This window comes from Rhinoraja longicauda, chromosome 23 (genome assembly GCF_053455715.1).
Source record: "Rhinoraja longicauda isolate Sanriku21f chromosome 23, sRhiLon1.1, whole genome shotgun sequence".
NCBI classification, from domain to species: Eukaryota; Metazoa; Chordata; class Chondrichthyes; order Rajiformes; family Arhynchobatidae; genus Rhinoraja; species Rhinoraja longicauda.
Window position 1 is genome coordinate 7499465 of NC_135975.1, and position 16456 is coordinate 7515920.

The following is a 16456-nucleotide window of genomic DNA, read 5'->3' on the forward strand; positions in this document are numbered from 1 at the left end:
AAAATAAGATTTTTTTTTACACCGCCATCATCATGTTATGAGTACAATTTCTAAATCTCACTTAATTGAGAGCAGAAGATTAATAACCATTTACTTCTCCTTCTGACAGCAACTTGTTGATTAGTCAGTGGTGATTGCACTTGAATTTTATTCTGGAGGCTCAGTTGCCAGGCAAACATGTCTCTATCAGCATGGCATGGGTTCCAAATGCAAGGAGTGCCACACTGAGAAAATCTTTGGAAGAGACGTGAAGCACAAGCTTCATCTGTCGCTTATGAGTTTCCAGGTGGAAGCTAAAGATTCCAAGACTTTAAATGCAGAAAAGCAAGAATTCATGTAGTTGAGCAAACTTGAGCAAAGAACCAATCTTTGCTCCTCAAGTTCCTAACTTTACTCTTGGAATCATTTATTAATTTATGCTCCAGTAACAGTTAATGACAGATAGAATTCCAATCGGTATGGATTTATGTACAGCAGCAAGTAAAATGGTTACTTTATACTTGCAGTGATGTATTCTAAACAACGTGGAGGCTAAATAGTGGCATAAAAAACAGCTAATATCACGTTGGCGGAATTCATGGGAGGATGCCAGATATACTGCACAAACCTCTTCTGAAAGTTCAAATCTTGCCTTGCCCGTTCATGAGCCAACTGTTCGGAAATTTGTTTTCGGACTTCTTCGTTAGTAACTGTAAATAGGAAATGCAAAACATTAGCAGAGTAAAAGCAACATGAGCTCTGAATTAATTATCGATGGTAATTGATCAAATGCAAGAACACAATATCGGGCAAACATTTACAATTGTTTGAAAATTTAAAAGTAATCATTTCATGCTGCAGTTAGAGAAAGACAAATTCTCTGCTCCCTTCCAGTAAAAAGATAGACGATGACTAACCACTATAGTATTTTTTATCTATTGTCAGTATTTCACTATTTTGCCAATATAATAATAATAATAATAATATGCCTTTATTGTCATTGTACACAAGGTACAACGAAATTAGAAGTGCTACAGCTGATAACAGTGCGACAGTGCAAAGACAATTGCACAGACATACGAACCAACACAACAAATGCCAGTATCAAATAAAAACCAATTTAAAAACCTAATAAATAATGAATGGGTTAAACACTTAAAATTCTTAAAAGAAAGTTCCTTTTTTTTAAATGAGAATAGTCGAGTCATGTGCTTCCGTTCACTGTTCTTATTGCCCAGGGAAAGAAACTGTTCTTGAGTCGATTTGTCCTGGCCCTTAGGCTCCTATAGCGCCTCCCAGAGGGCAGGAGAACAAACAATTTGTGTCCTGGATGAGTGCTGTCCTTGATTATGACTCTGGCCATGTTCAGACAGCGTGAGCTGGTGATGTTCTTCAGAGAAGGTAGTGGACAGCCGATGATTTTCTCTGCTGTCCTGATGACCTTTTGGAGGGCCTTCTGGTCTGCAGCCGAGCAGCCAGCATACCACACAGTGGTGCAGTATGCCAGTAAGCTCTCGATGGTGGAGCGGTAGAAGGTCACCAGCAGATTCTCCTTCAGTCTGTTTTTCCGGAGTAATCTTAAGAAGTGCAGTCTCTGCTGTGACTTTTTCACTACCGCCTTGGTATTTGCAGTCCAGGAGAGGTCCTGGGAGATGATGGTCCCTAGGAACTTGAAGGTGGAGACCCTCTCCACTTCCTCCCCATTTATATGAAGTGGGGTGGGAGCCGCTCTTTGTTTCCTGAAGTCCAGCACCATTTCTTTTGTCTTGCTAGTGTTTAGTGCTAGATTATTTGCCTCGCACCATCCGGACAGAGCACAGACCTCGTCTCTGTACGCAGACTCATCCCCTCCAGTGATCAGACCGACCACAGTTGTGTCGTCTGCAAATTTGATGATTGAATTGGAGGGGTGGATAGGAGTACAGTCGTATGTATACAGAGCATAGAGGAGGGGGCTCAGCACACAGCCCTGCGGGGAGCCAATGCTAAGCGTAATGGTGGAGGAGCTGTGGGGGGCAATCTTAACAGATTGTGGGCGGTTTGTGAGGAAGTCTCTTATCCAGGCGCAGATGGATGGGGAGAAACCCAGGTTATTGTACAGCTTGTCCACTAGTATGCCTGGGATGATCGTATTGAATGCCGAGCTGTTGTCTATGAAGAGCATTCTTACATAGGTCCCCGGGCGCTCCAGGTGGCTCAGTGCAGTGTAGAGGGCTGTGTTGATGGCGTCTTCTGTAGATCTGTTTGCTCGATAGGCAAACTGATGAGGGTCAAAGCTGGGAGGAAGGATGGCAATATCATTTCCAAGATTCCTTCGAGACTAGTAATACTAAAATTACCAAATGACTGTGGATTCAGCAGATCAGGCAATGTCTCTGATAAAAAACGGACAGGCGACGTTTTGGGTCAGGACCCTTCTTCAGACCGATTGTAGTGGGGGGGGGGGGGAGAAAGCTAGAAGGGAGTTGAGGTGGGAGAAAGCCAGGTAAGTAATGGATGGCCATTGTTCACGCATCTGACAATCAATCTCCCTTACTGGTTTCATCCATGCACTTGCCTCGTTTTGTCCCATCCCTACCTCTCTTCCAGCTTGCTCCCCCCTTCCATAATTAGCCCGATGAAGAGTCCTGATCTGAAATGGTCACCTATTCATGTTCTCCAATGGTGCTGCCTGACATGCCGAGTTATTTCAGCATAGCTCAATACTCCATTCTGAGGTCCCCACCTACTTCAAGAAGAATATTACCATCCCCGGTGCCAAAAAAAGTAAGGTAGTGTGCTTAATGACTCCAGTCCAGTAGCTCTGACATCCACTATCATGAAATGCTTCAAGAGACTGGTGATGGCTCACATCTAGTCTCCCAGATAGCCTTGATCCACTGCAGTTTGATTATCATCGTAACTAGTCCACTGCAGATGCCATCACTGTGGCCCTAATCTCATCTCTGGGTAACATCTAGACATCAAGAACTCCTACGTTAGAGTCGTATTTATTGGCAATAGCTCTGCCTTCAACACCATAATCCCATCCAAACTTCTGGATCTAGAAGTCAGCAACCTCTCGGCCACTGGATCCTTGGCTTTCTGACACACACACACCACAATCAGCGAATTTGGTGACAACACCTGCTCTACAATAATGTTCAACAGCAGTGGCCCACAAGGATGCATTTTCTGCCCCCTGGTATACTCCTTGTCTATTCACGATTGTGTGGTCAATTTCAGTTCAAACTCCATCTACAATTTTGTAGATGACACCACTGCTTGGGTCAAATCACAAACAATGAGAAGACTGAATCCAGGAAATAGAGGATTTAGTAACATGGTGTCAGGACAACAACCTCTTCTTTAATGTCAGCAAGATGAAAGAGCTTATTATAATCTTCATGTACTTCACCACAGAGTGCGGTTAATACTACAGTATACAGCATGTCTCCATGAACTCTGACAAGCGTCCACAGATACCCCATAGAAAGCATCACAGGGTTGGGTCACGGCTTGGTTTGGAACCAACCTAACCAAGACCACAAGCAATTGCAGAGTTGTAGATGTAGCACAGTCCATTACACAGACCAGACTCCCCACCATTGACTCCACGTACATTTCATGATGTCTCGGAAAAGCAGCCAACATAATCAGAGACTTCTGAAGAAGGGTCTCGACCCGAAATGTCACCCATTTCTTCTCTCCAGAGATGCTGCCTGTCCCGCTGAGTTACTCCAGCATTTTGTGCCCATAATCAGAGACTTGTCCCACTCTGGTCATTCCTTCTTCTCCCTGCTCCCGCCAGGTAGAAGGTTGAAAGCGCACACCACCAGACTCGGGAACTGGTTCTTCCCCTTCATTATCTGGGTTTTGTAACTGTCCCTCCATTAGCTAGAGTACTGTCTGACCACCTCAACCCCATTGCGAATATTTGACTGTCTATGGAACTGATGCTCTGCAATGCTGAGAACGATATTCTGCACTCTATCTCCCCCTTTCCTCTATCTGCTGTACTTGAGTTTGATGTGATTGTGTTTATGTATACTGTAGTATTAACTGATCTGATTGGATAGCTTGCAAAACAAAGCTCTTCATTGTACCTCGGAACATGTGACAATAATAAACCTAAACCACTTTGTGATTATCTATCATTAAGTATCTTAAGATTAAAAATTATCCTATTTTATAAATCAATTTGCAGGTGAAATGATAAAAGGTTGTAAATTACTCCCTATTCATGTAAAGCCTTAATTTACTTTCCCTTTCATCCTCTTCAGCGCAGTTGATATCAATCGTATTCATTTGTTCATTAAATACCAGGTTCAAGAAACACTAAGATTTAACAATCAGGTAAATGGATCTGAAGTGGGATTTTAAAATAACATTCAAATTTCTGAGTATAGGAATATACAGTGTATCGCCTTTTATATCTACAATAATCAACGATAAACAATAAATCTATTTTTTTTACCATCCTGATTAAGGACCCCTATAAAATGTTTATCCATTGAATAAGACAAGTGAAAATCCATACAGACTTGCTGTTATTAATTATCTGAGATTTATCATCAAATACCTCTGGACAGGTCCGAAAAGTGTCTTCAATTCAAAGGCATTTATTGGTATTTGTGCTGTGTCAGAGACACAGTTCACTGCTTTTATTTCAGAAAATGATACAAAGCTCACAATGACCTGATTTTTGCAATCATTTTTCATTGCCACATTTATACGAATTAAATCACTAACATCTTTGATCATGTCCTATAAATTCAACAAAACACAATATTACTAAAAACATAAGTATTTAGTCAGTGTTATGGAGAATCTATCTGACATGTATTCTGACAGCTTATACATATGTTATAATATTAAACTATGATACTGGTAGTTTACAGAACAATTGCTAATCATTCAACAGCATAATAATAAAAGATTATCCAGTTAATAAATGATGTTTTCTATCCACTCTGGGGAGAAAAGCTTTCAAGAGTGTCTCAAAGTTGTGAAGACTTCATGTACACAAATTATTTCAGATAATACAAATAATTTTATTATGAAACAGGAGGCTGCTATTCAGCATTATGGTCCTTTGAATTATCCTCAAGCATTGATCCAATTCCCTCTTGAAAGTGCTAATTTGTATCCATTTGTATGTCTGCAAGAGACAGTAAAAAGGTTCCTTCGATTTGTATCTGCAGTTATTTTCCCCACAGTAAAAAGGTTTCCCTCCTCGCCCACTTTTATTCAATTTTCATATTTTAAACAAATGTCCCAGATCATCAAAACATATGCGAATAGGAACTGCTTCCGTCTCCTTTGCGTATCTAAACAAGTTCCGGAGTTGGTCTGTGCTAACATCTGGCTGGTTGTGGTGTGGGAACTGCAGGTTTGCAGCATACATAGCAGCACATTATAAACCTGCAGCAGATTTGTGCAGAATGTGTTGGAGGTTAGATTATTGGGATCTCCTCAAACAAACAGTGTATGCATCAGCAATTCTATGCAGAGTACTTCATATATCACTCCATCAAACAGTGAACAATTTTTTTCATGGAATTTATATGTTCCCACTCTACATCTTTCAAGCTAAAAGTCCTACCCTTCATTTACAACCCTCTCCAAGACCACTTAAAAAAAAAATTAGGCTCCTGCAACCCTGCATGGATGAGTTGTTGCAGGGAATGCTGGCATGCGGTTCAAGCATGGAAATCACAGGTTGGTCCACTGCTCACCTGTGCACTGGAGTGCAGGGTGACTGGCTGGCCGTCAGAAATAAGAACCGTGTGATCCTTTCTGACTCCCTATTCCAAGGTTGTGATCAAAACTTCAGGTGTCCTTTGTGCACCGTTTGTATATTCCTTCTGTGACCATGTGGGTTTCCTTTGGTTTGCTCACATGTCAGAGAAGAAATGGCTGCTGTAAAATGCCCTTTACAGTGTAAAGACACAAAGAGTCAGAGTATTTTGAAAGGCATCAGTGAAAGAGAGAGAGAGAATAAGCTGTGGAAGGAAAGAGGGCTAGGGTCCAATGGTGTTCCTCCCAGGAGCTAAAATGGAACCCAATGGACAAAATACCATCCTTCCATATTGTCATTCATTTACAATTCAATACATTGGCTGTTTGTTGCTTGATTATTCTTAATCAATTACTTAAACTTCCAAGATTAAATCTGGTATGTGTTTACTCTTACAGTCTCCCCAACTTGACTCATTTAGAACAACATAACTCATTTAGTGCAAGTCTGGTGTTTTCTTTCAACTTTACATTATTATATTAAATATCATCAATTAACACGTCGCAAATCGAATAAGGAAGATTGAATTTGGAAAAAGATTTTTCAAATAGCTTCTCTGTTGAAAATCTGAGAGTATTGTGTGCCACCTACTATGCACAAACCAACTGCATCCTAACATCACCATGGTGCTTAATGTACAACAGTGATATCTGATATTTTGAAACATGGAACCAGATTGTGGAAACACTTTGCCAGCAGCTAGGCAGGATGAACTTAAGTGTAAGATAGACACAAAATGCTGGAGTAACTCAGCAGGACAGGCAGCATCTCTGGAGAGAAGGAATGGGTGATGTTTTGGGTCGAGACCCTTCTTCAGACTAGTCAAAAAGGGAAAACGAGAGATATAGACAGTGATGTAGAGAGATATGGAACAAATGAATGAAAGATATAGAAAAAAGTAACGATGATAAAGGAAACAGGCCATTGTTAGCTGTTTGCTAGGTGAGAATGGGAACCTGGTGCAACCTCTCGGTTTAAACCAGCATCTGCAGTTCCTTCCTAAACTTAAATGAAACCGTTCTAAACTCCCAAGGCTGAGAAAACAGCACCAATCTGTGCTGTAACTAACAGGCTTTGAAGCCATCTAAATGAATTAGCAATTTTATGACCTCCGATCGTCACAGAGATACCGACTCCGTGACACACCAGCACAACAAGTCCAGTTCTAAGAACCACCGGGGAGGCCTCCAAGGAGTGATGAGGCATTGGGGTCTATGATCCCCCACCTCAGCATTTTCCTGGCCAATGTGCAGTCAGTAGAAAACAAGACTCAGGACTTACGGGCAAGACTGCTTCACCAAAAGGGTAAAAGGGAATTCTGCGTACTTTATTTCACAGAAACATGGTTTGCTCTATGTTCTCCAGCATCAAGGTTACTTGATCTATCGCAGGGACCTGATGGCATCATCGGGAGTAGGGAGAGGTGCACTGATACTCAGACTACGTGGTCTTGTCCAGCACTTGTTCTCCTCTCCTGGGAAATCTAGCAGTGTCGTGCCACCCCTTCTGCCTCCCAAAGGAATTCACCTTCGTCATTACGACTGCAGTCCATATCCTTCCCCAGGCAGCATTTGGTGAGCACTTGAGCAATGACACACCATGGTCAACAACCACCACACTGTTTAACTTGACACCCTCGCCATCACTGCCAGGAACTTCAACATGGGTAGCTTGAAGAGTCTTCTAAACTACCATTAGCACACATGCTGTAAAACCAGAGGATCAAACATTCTCGACCACAGTGACTCTACCATCAGAGACACCCATAGCTTCATCCCTCCACCTGCACTTTTGAAAAAAAAACACCATCCGATTGTGTCCCTTCATTCTCTGTAACTGAAGCGTGCAGCTACAGCAAAGTGGATAGTACAGAGCTGGTCAAGGGAGGCAGAGGAGCGACTCTGTGACGGCTTGGACACAGTAGGCAGGGCGATGTTCAAGGACTCTGCACTGGGCCTGAATAAATATGCCTTGTTTGTTACCAACGTCACAAGGAAATTTGTGGAGGCATATGTTCCTACCATTATCATCTGAGTTTTCTCTAATCAGAAGCCTTGGGTGAACAAAAAGATCTGCAACCATTGAGAAACAGATCTGCAGCGTTCAAATTAGCCAATCCAGAGTCATATAGTCAGGAATTTCAGTTACGTTCTGAAGAAACGCAAAGAGACACTCCCAGTCTAAACTGGAGACTCAGACAGATGCTTTGCAACAGGGCTTACACACCTCACGTTCCTACAGGATGAAACAAGTGATGCGTCACTGTCAGAGGAGCTCAATGCTCTATTTAATCACTTTGAAAGGGAGAACAACAATATACCTTCACAGGCCCCCACAGTCACCAACAGCACTGTGATCTCAGTATCCAAGACCAACAAAAGAAGATCTTTTGCAAGGGTGAACCCTTGGAAATCGCCTGGTTCCGATGGTCAAGTCAAGTCAAGTCAATTTTATTTGTATAGCACATTTAAAAACAACCCACGTTGACCAAAGTGCTGCACATCTGCCTTCTCAAAACCTCAGTGGACCAATTGGCAGGAGCTTTCTTGGACAACTTCAACCTCTCCGTACTAAAGTCTTAGGTCCCCATCTGGTTTGAAAGAACATCCATCATACTGGTTCCTTAGAGCTGCAAAGTAACATGCCTCAATGAGCACCTCATGCCTTAACGCCACAGTAAATGACATAGACCCATCGATTCGCCTAATGCCACAAAATATCAACAGCAGAAATTATCTCAATGGCTTGCCGCACAGCGCTAGACCATTTGGACAACAGAAACATGTATGGGAGGGATGAATCAAATGAAATATAGATATAATTACAATTGACCCCATTTCTCTTTTAGATACACAGTAGTGCATGGTTTTAATAAAAGGATAATGTTCTAATATGGATATTTCCAAAAATAACCACATTCAACTTTTTAAAAGGCAATGCACTAATGATAACAATACAGTAGTTTATTATTAAAAAGATGAACTGAAAAGCACCATCTTATTTGAAAAACAGGTGCAGAGAATTATAATTATTGTAATTAGTTTACAATTTTCGCACAATCCAATCAAACTGAATGATTTCAAATGGGCTTCTAATTTACTTGAGCTTTCCAGAATTAAATTAAGATGATAGTCCGTAACAGCGTAATCAATTCCAAGCCTAGAGAAAGGAAAGAAAGTCAGAAGGGGCATACGAGAACCTATCCACTCAACTAAATTACATCTGTTAAATAAGGTACTGGGATTGTGATTTAAAGTTAACAGTACAAATAAGATCAAACAATTACTGGAGAGCAGAAAAGGGAGAACTAGCCATCAAATGAGAGTGGGAAAACTTGAAGCAATTAACAATTCAAAATTATAAATTATGTTTTTAAATAGCATTTACTGTGACTAATGAAATCTTGAATTTACAGATGGACTTCAAATGAACTTGAGAAAATTAAGGGACTGAAGGCAAACAAATTTTCTGGCTCATAACACAGGGTTTTAAAAGAGGCGAAGAGTGATTATGGGAGAACGGATTCTTAAGCATGAAATGTGTAAAGTTCCAGCAATCCACGGGAATTCCTAAACAGTATATAAACACAAAAAATAAGGGTGGGTGAGAAGAAGGGAAAGTGGCCAGGAAAGAAAACAGGCAATTGCAAGCTTGAAATTTGTTGAAGGGAAAATGCTGGAATTAATTTATGATTGGTATTGAGAAAAACGTATTTATTGTCACATGTCGCGAGATACGGTTACAAGCTTTTGTTTGCATGCTATCCAGTCAAACCAAATCATACTATACGCGAGTATATCAAGCCATACACAACTACAACAAGTAGAACAAAGCGAAAAATACTAAAGTGCAGAATATAATGTTACAGCATCATACCAGTTCGATTACAGAGAAAGTCCAATGAAGAAAATTTGCAGTTCGGGAACTACACCCTATACCTGAGGTAGTTCAGTACTCTGCTAATGGGGATGAAGCTGTTCCTGAATCTGGTGGTATGTACTCTCAAGGTTTTGTATCTTCTGCCCAATTACAGTGTAAAGTCCTTGATTATGTTGGTAGTTTTCCTGAGGCAGTGGGAAGTGTAGATGCAGTTTAGTTTAGTTTAGACATACAGTGCGGAAACAGGCCCATTGGCCCACGGGTTGACCGAGCCGACCAGCAATACCCGCACACTAACGCTATCCTACACACACTGGGGACAATTTTACTAAGTCAATTAGCCTGCAAACCTGCACATCTTTGGAGTGTGGGAGGAAACCGGAGCACCGGAGAAAACCCACGCAGGTCACGGGGAGAACGCACAAACTCCGTGCAGACAGTACCCGTGGTCAGGATCGAACCCAGGTCTCTGACACTGCAAGGCAGCAGCTCTATCACTGCGCCACCATGTAGATGCAGTGGATGGTGAGGAGGTTGGTCTGTGAAGGATTGGGCTCCACCCACAAACCCCAGTAATTTCTTGCTGTCTTGGACAGAGCTGCTCCCAAATCAAGCCGTGGTGCATCCAGATAGTATGCTTTCCACAGTGCTACTGTAGAAATGTGCAAGAAGTCATTGGAGAAATGCCCAACTTCCATAGTATTCTGAGGAAATAGAGGCATTGTGCTTTTTGGTGATAGCTTCAATGTGGTTGGTCCAGGACAAATTGTTAATAACATTTACACCAAGGAAGTTGAAGCTCTCAACCACTTCCACTTCAACACCACTGATGCCGGTTGCGGTATGTATTCCATCTCACTTCCCGAGATCAATAATTACTGACATTGCGGGGGAGGTTGTTGTCTTGACACCATGATACTGAGCTCTCCATCATCTTCCTGCATCCCATCTTTTCTTTATGAGAATTAGTAATACAATATTTTGAAAATATACAAATAAAACAAATGAAAGCTTCGCTCAGAAGTCCAAGATATTGAAGAAGATATAAACAGATGTGAATAAATGAGGTTCCAGCAGAAGTGTTCATGAAATCATGGAGTCATAAAACACAAAAACTGGCCCTTCGATCCAAGTTGTCCACACCAACCAATTTGCCCCAAGATGCAAGTTCCATTTATCTTGTGTTTAGAACAGAGTTAATTTTAGCACATGAACAGGACCCTATATTTGTGCAGAACATGATACCAAGTTGAACTAATCTCCCCTGCCTGCACATCCCTCCATTTCCTGCAAATTCGTGTGCCTATCTAAAAACCTCATCAACATCATTTTCACATCTGCTTCCACCACCAATCCTTGTTTTGTGTCCAGCCATCCATCACTCTGTGTAACATTTGGCCCTGCACGTCTCCTTTTCACTTCCTGCCCTTTGACTTCAAATCTATGCCTTCTATTTCTTGTTGGCAAAAGGAGTGTGTGCATTCACCCTATCTGTGCCCCTTATGATTTTATGCACCTCTAGAAAAGATCACTTCTCAGTCTTTTGTGTTGCAAGGAATAAAGTACTAGTCTGCCCAGCCTCTCCCTATAAATGTGTCGCTCGAGTCCTGCAACATTCTCATAATTCTTCTCTGCAACCTTTCCATCTTAATGCTATCTTTCCTACAGCAGCATGACCAAAACTACACAATGTCCAAGTGCAGTCACAACATCGTCTTGTACAACTGCAATAGTAAGTCCCAATTTTTAAATTCGGTGCCCTGAATGATGAAGGTCAGTGTGCCAAAAGCCTTCTTCACCACCCTGTCTACCCATGACATTACTTTGCGATGGAACTTCGACTCCTAAATCCAGTCTACAATACTCCCAGGGCCCTATCGTTCACTGCGACAGTCCACCCCTGGTTTGACTTCCTAAAATGCACCTCAATCCCACTGCAAGGATTAGAGATTATTAGCTATCAGGAGAGATTGGACAAACTTGCATTGTTTTCTGTGGAGCATAGGAGGCTGAAGAGAGCGCTAATAGAACAAAATACAACTACGAGAAGCGCTAATGCACACAAAATACAACTACGAGAAGCATAAATAGGGTAGATAGTCAGAACCTTTATTCGCTGGGTGGAATTGTCAAAGACTAGAGGGCATGGATCTAAAGTGAGATGGGTAAAATTTAAAGGAGCTGTATGGGCAATTTGTTTTATTGCACAGAGAGTAGTGGGTGCTTGGAGCGTGCTGCCAGAGGTGGTCGTGGAAGCAAACACAAGAGTGGCATCTCAGAGGTCTCGAGATAGGCACATGGATATGCATGGAATGAAGGGAAATATAGATCACTTGCAGGCAGAGGAGATTAACTTGGCATTATGTTCAGCACAGACATTATGTTCGGCACAGACATTATGGGATAAAGGGCCTATTCCTATGCTATCCTATGTTCTATGTTCTAATGTGGAAGTTCCAAAATTGGTGACTTCTCTTTTGTACTTTTTCCCCAACTGTGCTTATGCTTTGGATTTCAAGTTTAGCAACAAGGTGTGATCTATTCCTTGATTGCGAGAACCTTTTGCAGGTTAAAATTGGAGCAGGATCAGCTTCTCCATTGATCAAAATGGAAAAAGAAGTGAAATAAGGGATCAGATGTAGATTCTATTGTTTTAAAAATTGAATCTGCTCCAAAATGCTCAAAATGTTTGTGGCAATGAGAACAAACATCTGCCATAAAACAAGTAAGGAGTAAAAATGACAATTGATTGAGCCACATCCCCAGCACAAGTGTCGAGTTCCATTAAATCATTATAATTATTTTTAGTAACCTGGTAAAGCACTTAACGAAAAATATCAGTTTAAAAGATATTTCACCCTGTTTGATTGTCATTGCATTGCAAATATTTGTCAATAATCTAGAACAAATCATAAGATGTATTATTCTGTTCTTAAATCTTTCATCCCCCTTTGCAATGTCTCTGGTGTCATCGTAAAACCATTAATCTCAACATCAGGACCAGATCTTGAAACTAAGGTGGTCCAAAGCAACGCACACAAAGGAAACCATCTCTCTTATTTGGCTCCCACTTTACATGCACTCTGCAATACCAGAAAAAACATTCAAAAATCTGCAGCAAATTTGGCTTGTTTCCACTGCTGACAAAAAAATCACCCAACAAGATAAAACAGCAATGAGGATGTGAAACCATTGTTGTATGTCAATTAGTTGTGATGAAAAACTTTAAAAAAGAAGAAAATAATTAGAAATGATTAACACTTAATTTGACTGAAGGGTCTCGACCCGAAACGTCACCCATTCCTTCTCTCCTGAGATGCTGCCTGACCTGCTGAGTTACTCCAGCATTTTGTGAAAAAAATACCGTTGATTTTTATCAGCATCTGCAGTTATTTTCTAACACTTAATTTGAGGTACAGCGCGATTTTTAATATCTCAATAAAATAACAATGTCCAAATTTATTTCAGATGTTCTCCTTCTTTGGCAAAGGAAAAAATCCCCATGGAAGGTTTCTTAACATGATATTTTAAATCATTTATTACACAGTACTCAATATAATTCAATCAAATGTTATTGAGAAAATATGGAACAAAAATGGATTAGTGCTCTTTGATTTAAACATATCAGCAAATCAAATAATCATTAATTTAAGAAGGGTTCTATACAATAAAAAGATGTACCATAATGGCCAGTAATTTACCTTTATTCCATTCAATAGTCATCATCAAAATACATAGCTGCTGAAAACAAATTGCAATGTAAATTAGTTTTTATTTAAGATATTGAAATGGGAACTCAACTGAATCTAATTTACAGCAATTGCTTTTTGTGAGTAATGACCAAAATTAAGACACTGGTCAGTACATTTCCCCCGATGTCTGTGGAGGTAATTTCTCACCCTTCCTCATTTTCACTGGCAGTATTCAATATCATAATTTTTCAATTCTAATTTTTAACCCATTTTTGGTTAATGCACACAATAAAGGGTTTGAACAGTGTGTAGGAAGGAACTGCAGATTCTGGTTTATACCAAAGATAGAACAAAATGGTGGAGTAACTCAGCAGGTCAGCCAGCATCTCTGGAGACAAGGAATAGGGGATGTTTCAGGTCAGATCCCTGGTGAAGATATGCTAGCGAGAGGAATACAAGGATAGTGGAACCAGTAGGACAACTTGGGTAGGGGTGGGGGAGAATGCAAGAATAACTTGAAATTAGATAAATCAAATGTTAGACAATAGGTGCAGGAGGAGGCCATTCGAGCCAGCACCGCCATTCAATGTGATCATGGCAATGTTCATACCGCTGGGTTGTAACCAGCCCAAGTGAAATAGGAGGTGCTGTTCGGGAAACATGAACAATCAATGACTGCAAGGTAAATTACTCTCAAATCTTCTAAAACATCTGGAGGAAAATAAAATGACCTTTGATGAAATAAAAGTGTTTAAGTCATGTGTCTGGTCAGTATGAATTTACAAGAAAGAATTGAATGATGATGACACAAGTGATGCATTATTTTAGTCTTTATGTGGTTACAATAATTTAGCTCTCTCCCATTACTAATGCAACACCATACTTAATTTATCTCATTTTTAATGGCTTTAAATGCCTTGTGATTATACACACTGGAACCAGTGATGTTTGTAGGCAAGAGGTAATCAGTGTAATGGAAAACAAATGTGGTAGTTAACAGTGGTTGACAACGTGAGGCCACATACACAAATGGCTCGTCAAAATCTTTAATTTCTGGTAAAGGAACGCTCAATTTGCTTTGAAGCCAGCCATCAGCCTGAAAACTATTGTGCTGGCATTTGACGAACATCATTCACTTTTCTTCGTTAACTCCTGTGTTGATGTTTTAAGTGTTAAATCTGGAAGATTTGAAGTTCGGAAACAAACTGGATTTTGCTCAGCAACCCAAATGCCAAATAAGAAAATGTTTGAAAAGGCTGGGATGAATCAAAGATGGTCCGTTTGGTTTATTAGTGGGAGATTCTGTCTGACCAATTTGGACGAATTATTCAAAGAAGTAACAAAATATGTTAAAGGTGCAGAGCTGTTAATGTTAACTTGGTCGACTTGAGTAAGGCTTGCGACAAGGTTCGACACGTGAAACTGGTCCAAAAGTTTATAACCAATGCATCCAAGTTAAGCTGGTAAGCCGAGTCCAACATAGGCTTGGTAATAGGTGACTGATGATAATGGAGGGTTACTTCTGAGATTGGAAGACCAATTGAAAACTCAAACACCGATGTATCACTTGTCCAAACTTACAATAAACTCAAATGGGGATGGTACAGGATAACATGCCACCCTGGATAACAAGGCAGCATGGTGCACAGCAGTAGAGTTGTTGCCTTACAGAGCTTACAGCACCAGACCTGGGTTTGATCCTGACTGCGGGTGCTGTCTGTATGGAGTTTGTGCGTTCTCCTCGTGACCGCAGGGGTTTTCTCTGAGATCTTTCATTAACTCTCACACTCCAAAGATGTACAGGTTTGCAGGTTAATTGGCTTGGTATGAATGTAAAATTGTCCCTAGTGTGTGTAGGGTAATGTTAATGTGTGGTAATCGCTGATCGGTGCGGACTCGGTGGGCCGAACGGCCTATTTCTAAACTAAAGAGACCAAGAATGCATATTAACATCTTGAAAAAAATGACACAAAGTGCTGGAGTAATTTAGTGACTCAGGCAGCATCTCTGGAGAATTTGGAGGTGATGTTCTGGGTTCGGCTTTTTCTTCAGACTTGAAAGCAACACCAAATCTATGTGTCAGGAAAACTGGTAAGGGAACAAAAAGGTAAATATATTCTGACAGTGTGGAATTTAATTGATGCATGAGAAGGCAAGCGGAAACAGACTGGTTTGAATGGTTCAGGTATTAGAAGACAACTTAAGAAATAATTATGTTGCCTGCAATGACAGCTTCAAATGACTAATGATGGATGCACTTTGTCTCAAAAGTTATGACTGGAACAAAGAGGCATTCCAAGTAAACATAGCACAAAAAGTAAGGAAATTTGTGTTTGGTAGATTATTTCTTTGTTGTAACAATGCTTCTTGGCAATAAATCTTATACCGTTGGAAAGCCTGTTTATTTCCCTTTTAAATGGTGCCACATTTGTAAGGAACATGCATTTGTGGGATGAGCAGCAGAGCTGAGTATATGGGTTGCGCCCATGAAAAATTTGCCAAATCTTCTCTGCCAATGCCAAACAGCTTATTCTGCTGTTGCTATTGACTCTTGTTTTGAGCTTCTGGTACCCCCAGGTGCTGACAATCAGGTGCCTGATTGGCACCTGATTGGCAGCATCTGTGAGCATGGGCCCTGCTACAGTGGTCAGTAGGTGTCTGCTCCAAGAATCGGCATGCCACGTTTGACTGATCTGGATAGGGCCCGTGCGATAGGGCAACTTCAAGCTGGTGTTCCGCAAAACCAAGTTGCGGCATTATTTGGAGTGAGCCCTAGTACCATCTCCAAAGTGAAGGCCAAGTTCCATATAACGGGGGATGTCAGAGACAGGCCGCGAAGTGGGCGTCCCAAGAAGACGACACCCGAAGAAGACCGTTTCCTCACCCTGTCAGCACTTAGGAACCGTAGGCTGTCTTCTACAGATTTGCAGTCAAGGTTTGCAGGACGATATGGCCGACGGCTCTCTGCCCAGACAATTCGGAACAGACTGCACGCAGCCGATCTCCGGTCTCATAGGGCTGCCAGGAGGCCTGCCATGACTGCCCTTCACCGTCAGGCCCGTTTGCGCTGGTGTCGGCAACACGTGCACTGGAACCTGAACATGTGGAGGAACGTTATGTTCAGCGA

At 41.2% G+C, this 16456-nt stretch overlaps 1 protein-coding gene across 1 annotated transcript in view; it reads right to left on the reverse strand.

Annotated features, from left to right (window-relative positions):
• Nucleotides 1-16456, reverse strand: part of chchd3a (coiled-coil-helix-coiled-coil-helix domain containing 3a) — a 233628-nt gene that overhangs the window by 168753 nt on the left and 48419 nt on the right. The window contains exon 3 of the mRNA XM_078420115.1: nucleotides 608-689. Within this exon, the coding sequence (XP_078276241.1) occupies nucleotides 608-689 (82 nt within the window). The remainder of the gene's footprint in view (nucleotides 1-607; nucleotides 690-16456) is intronic.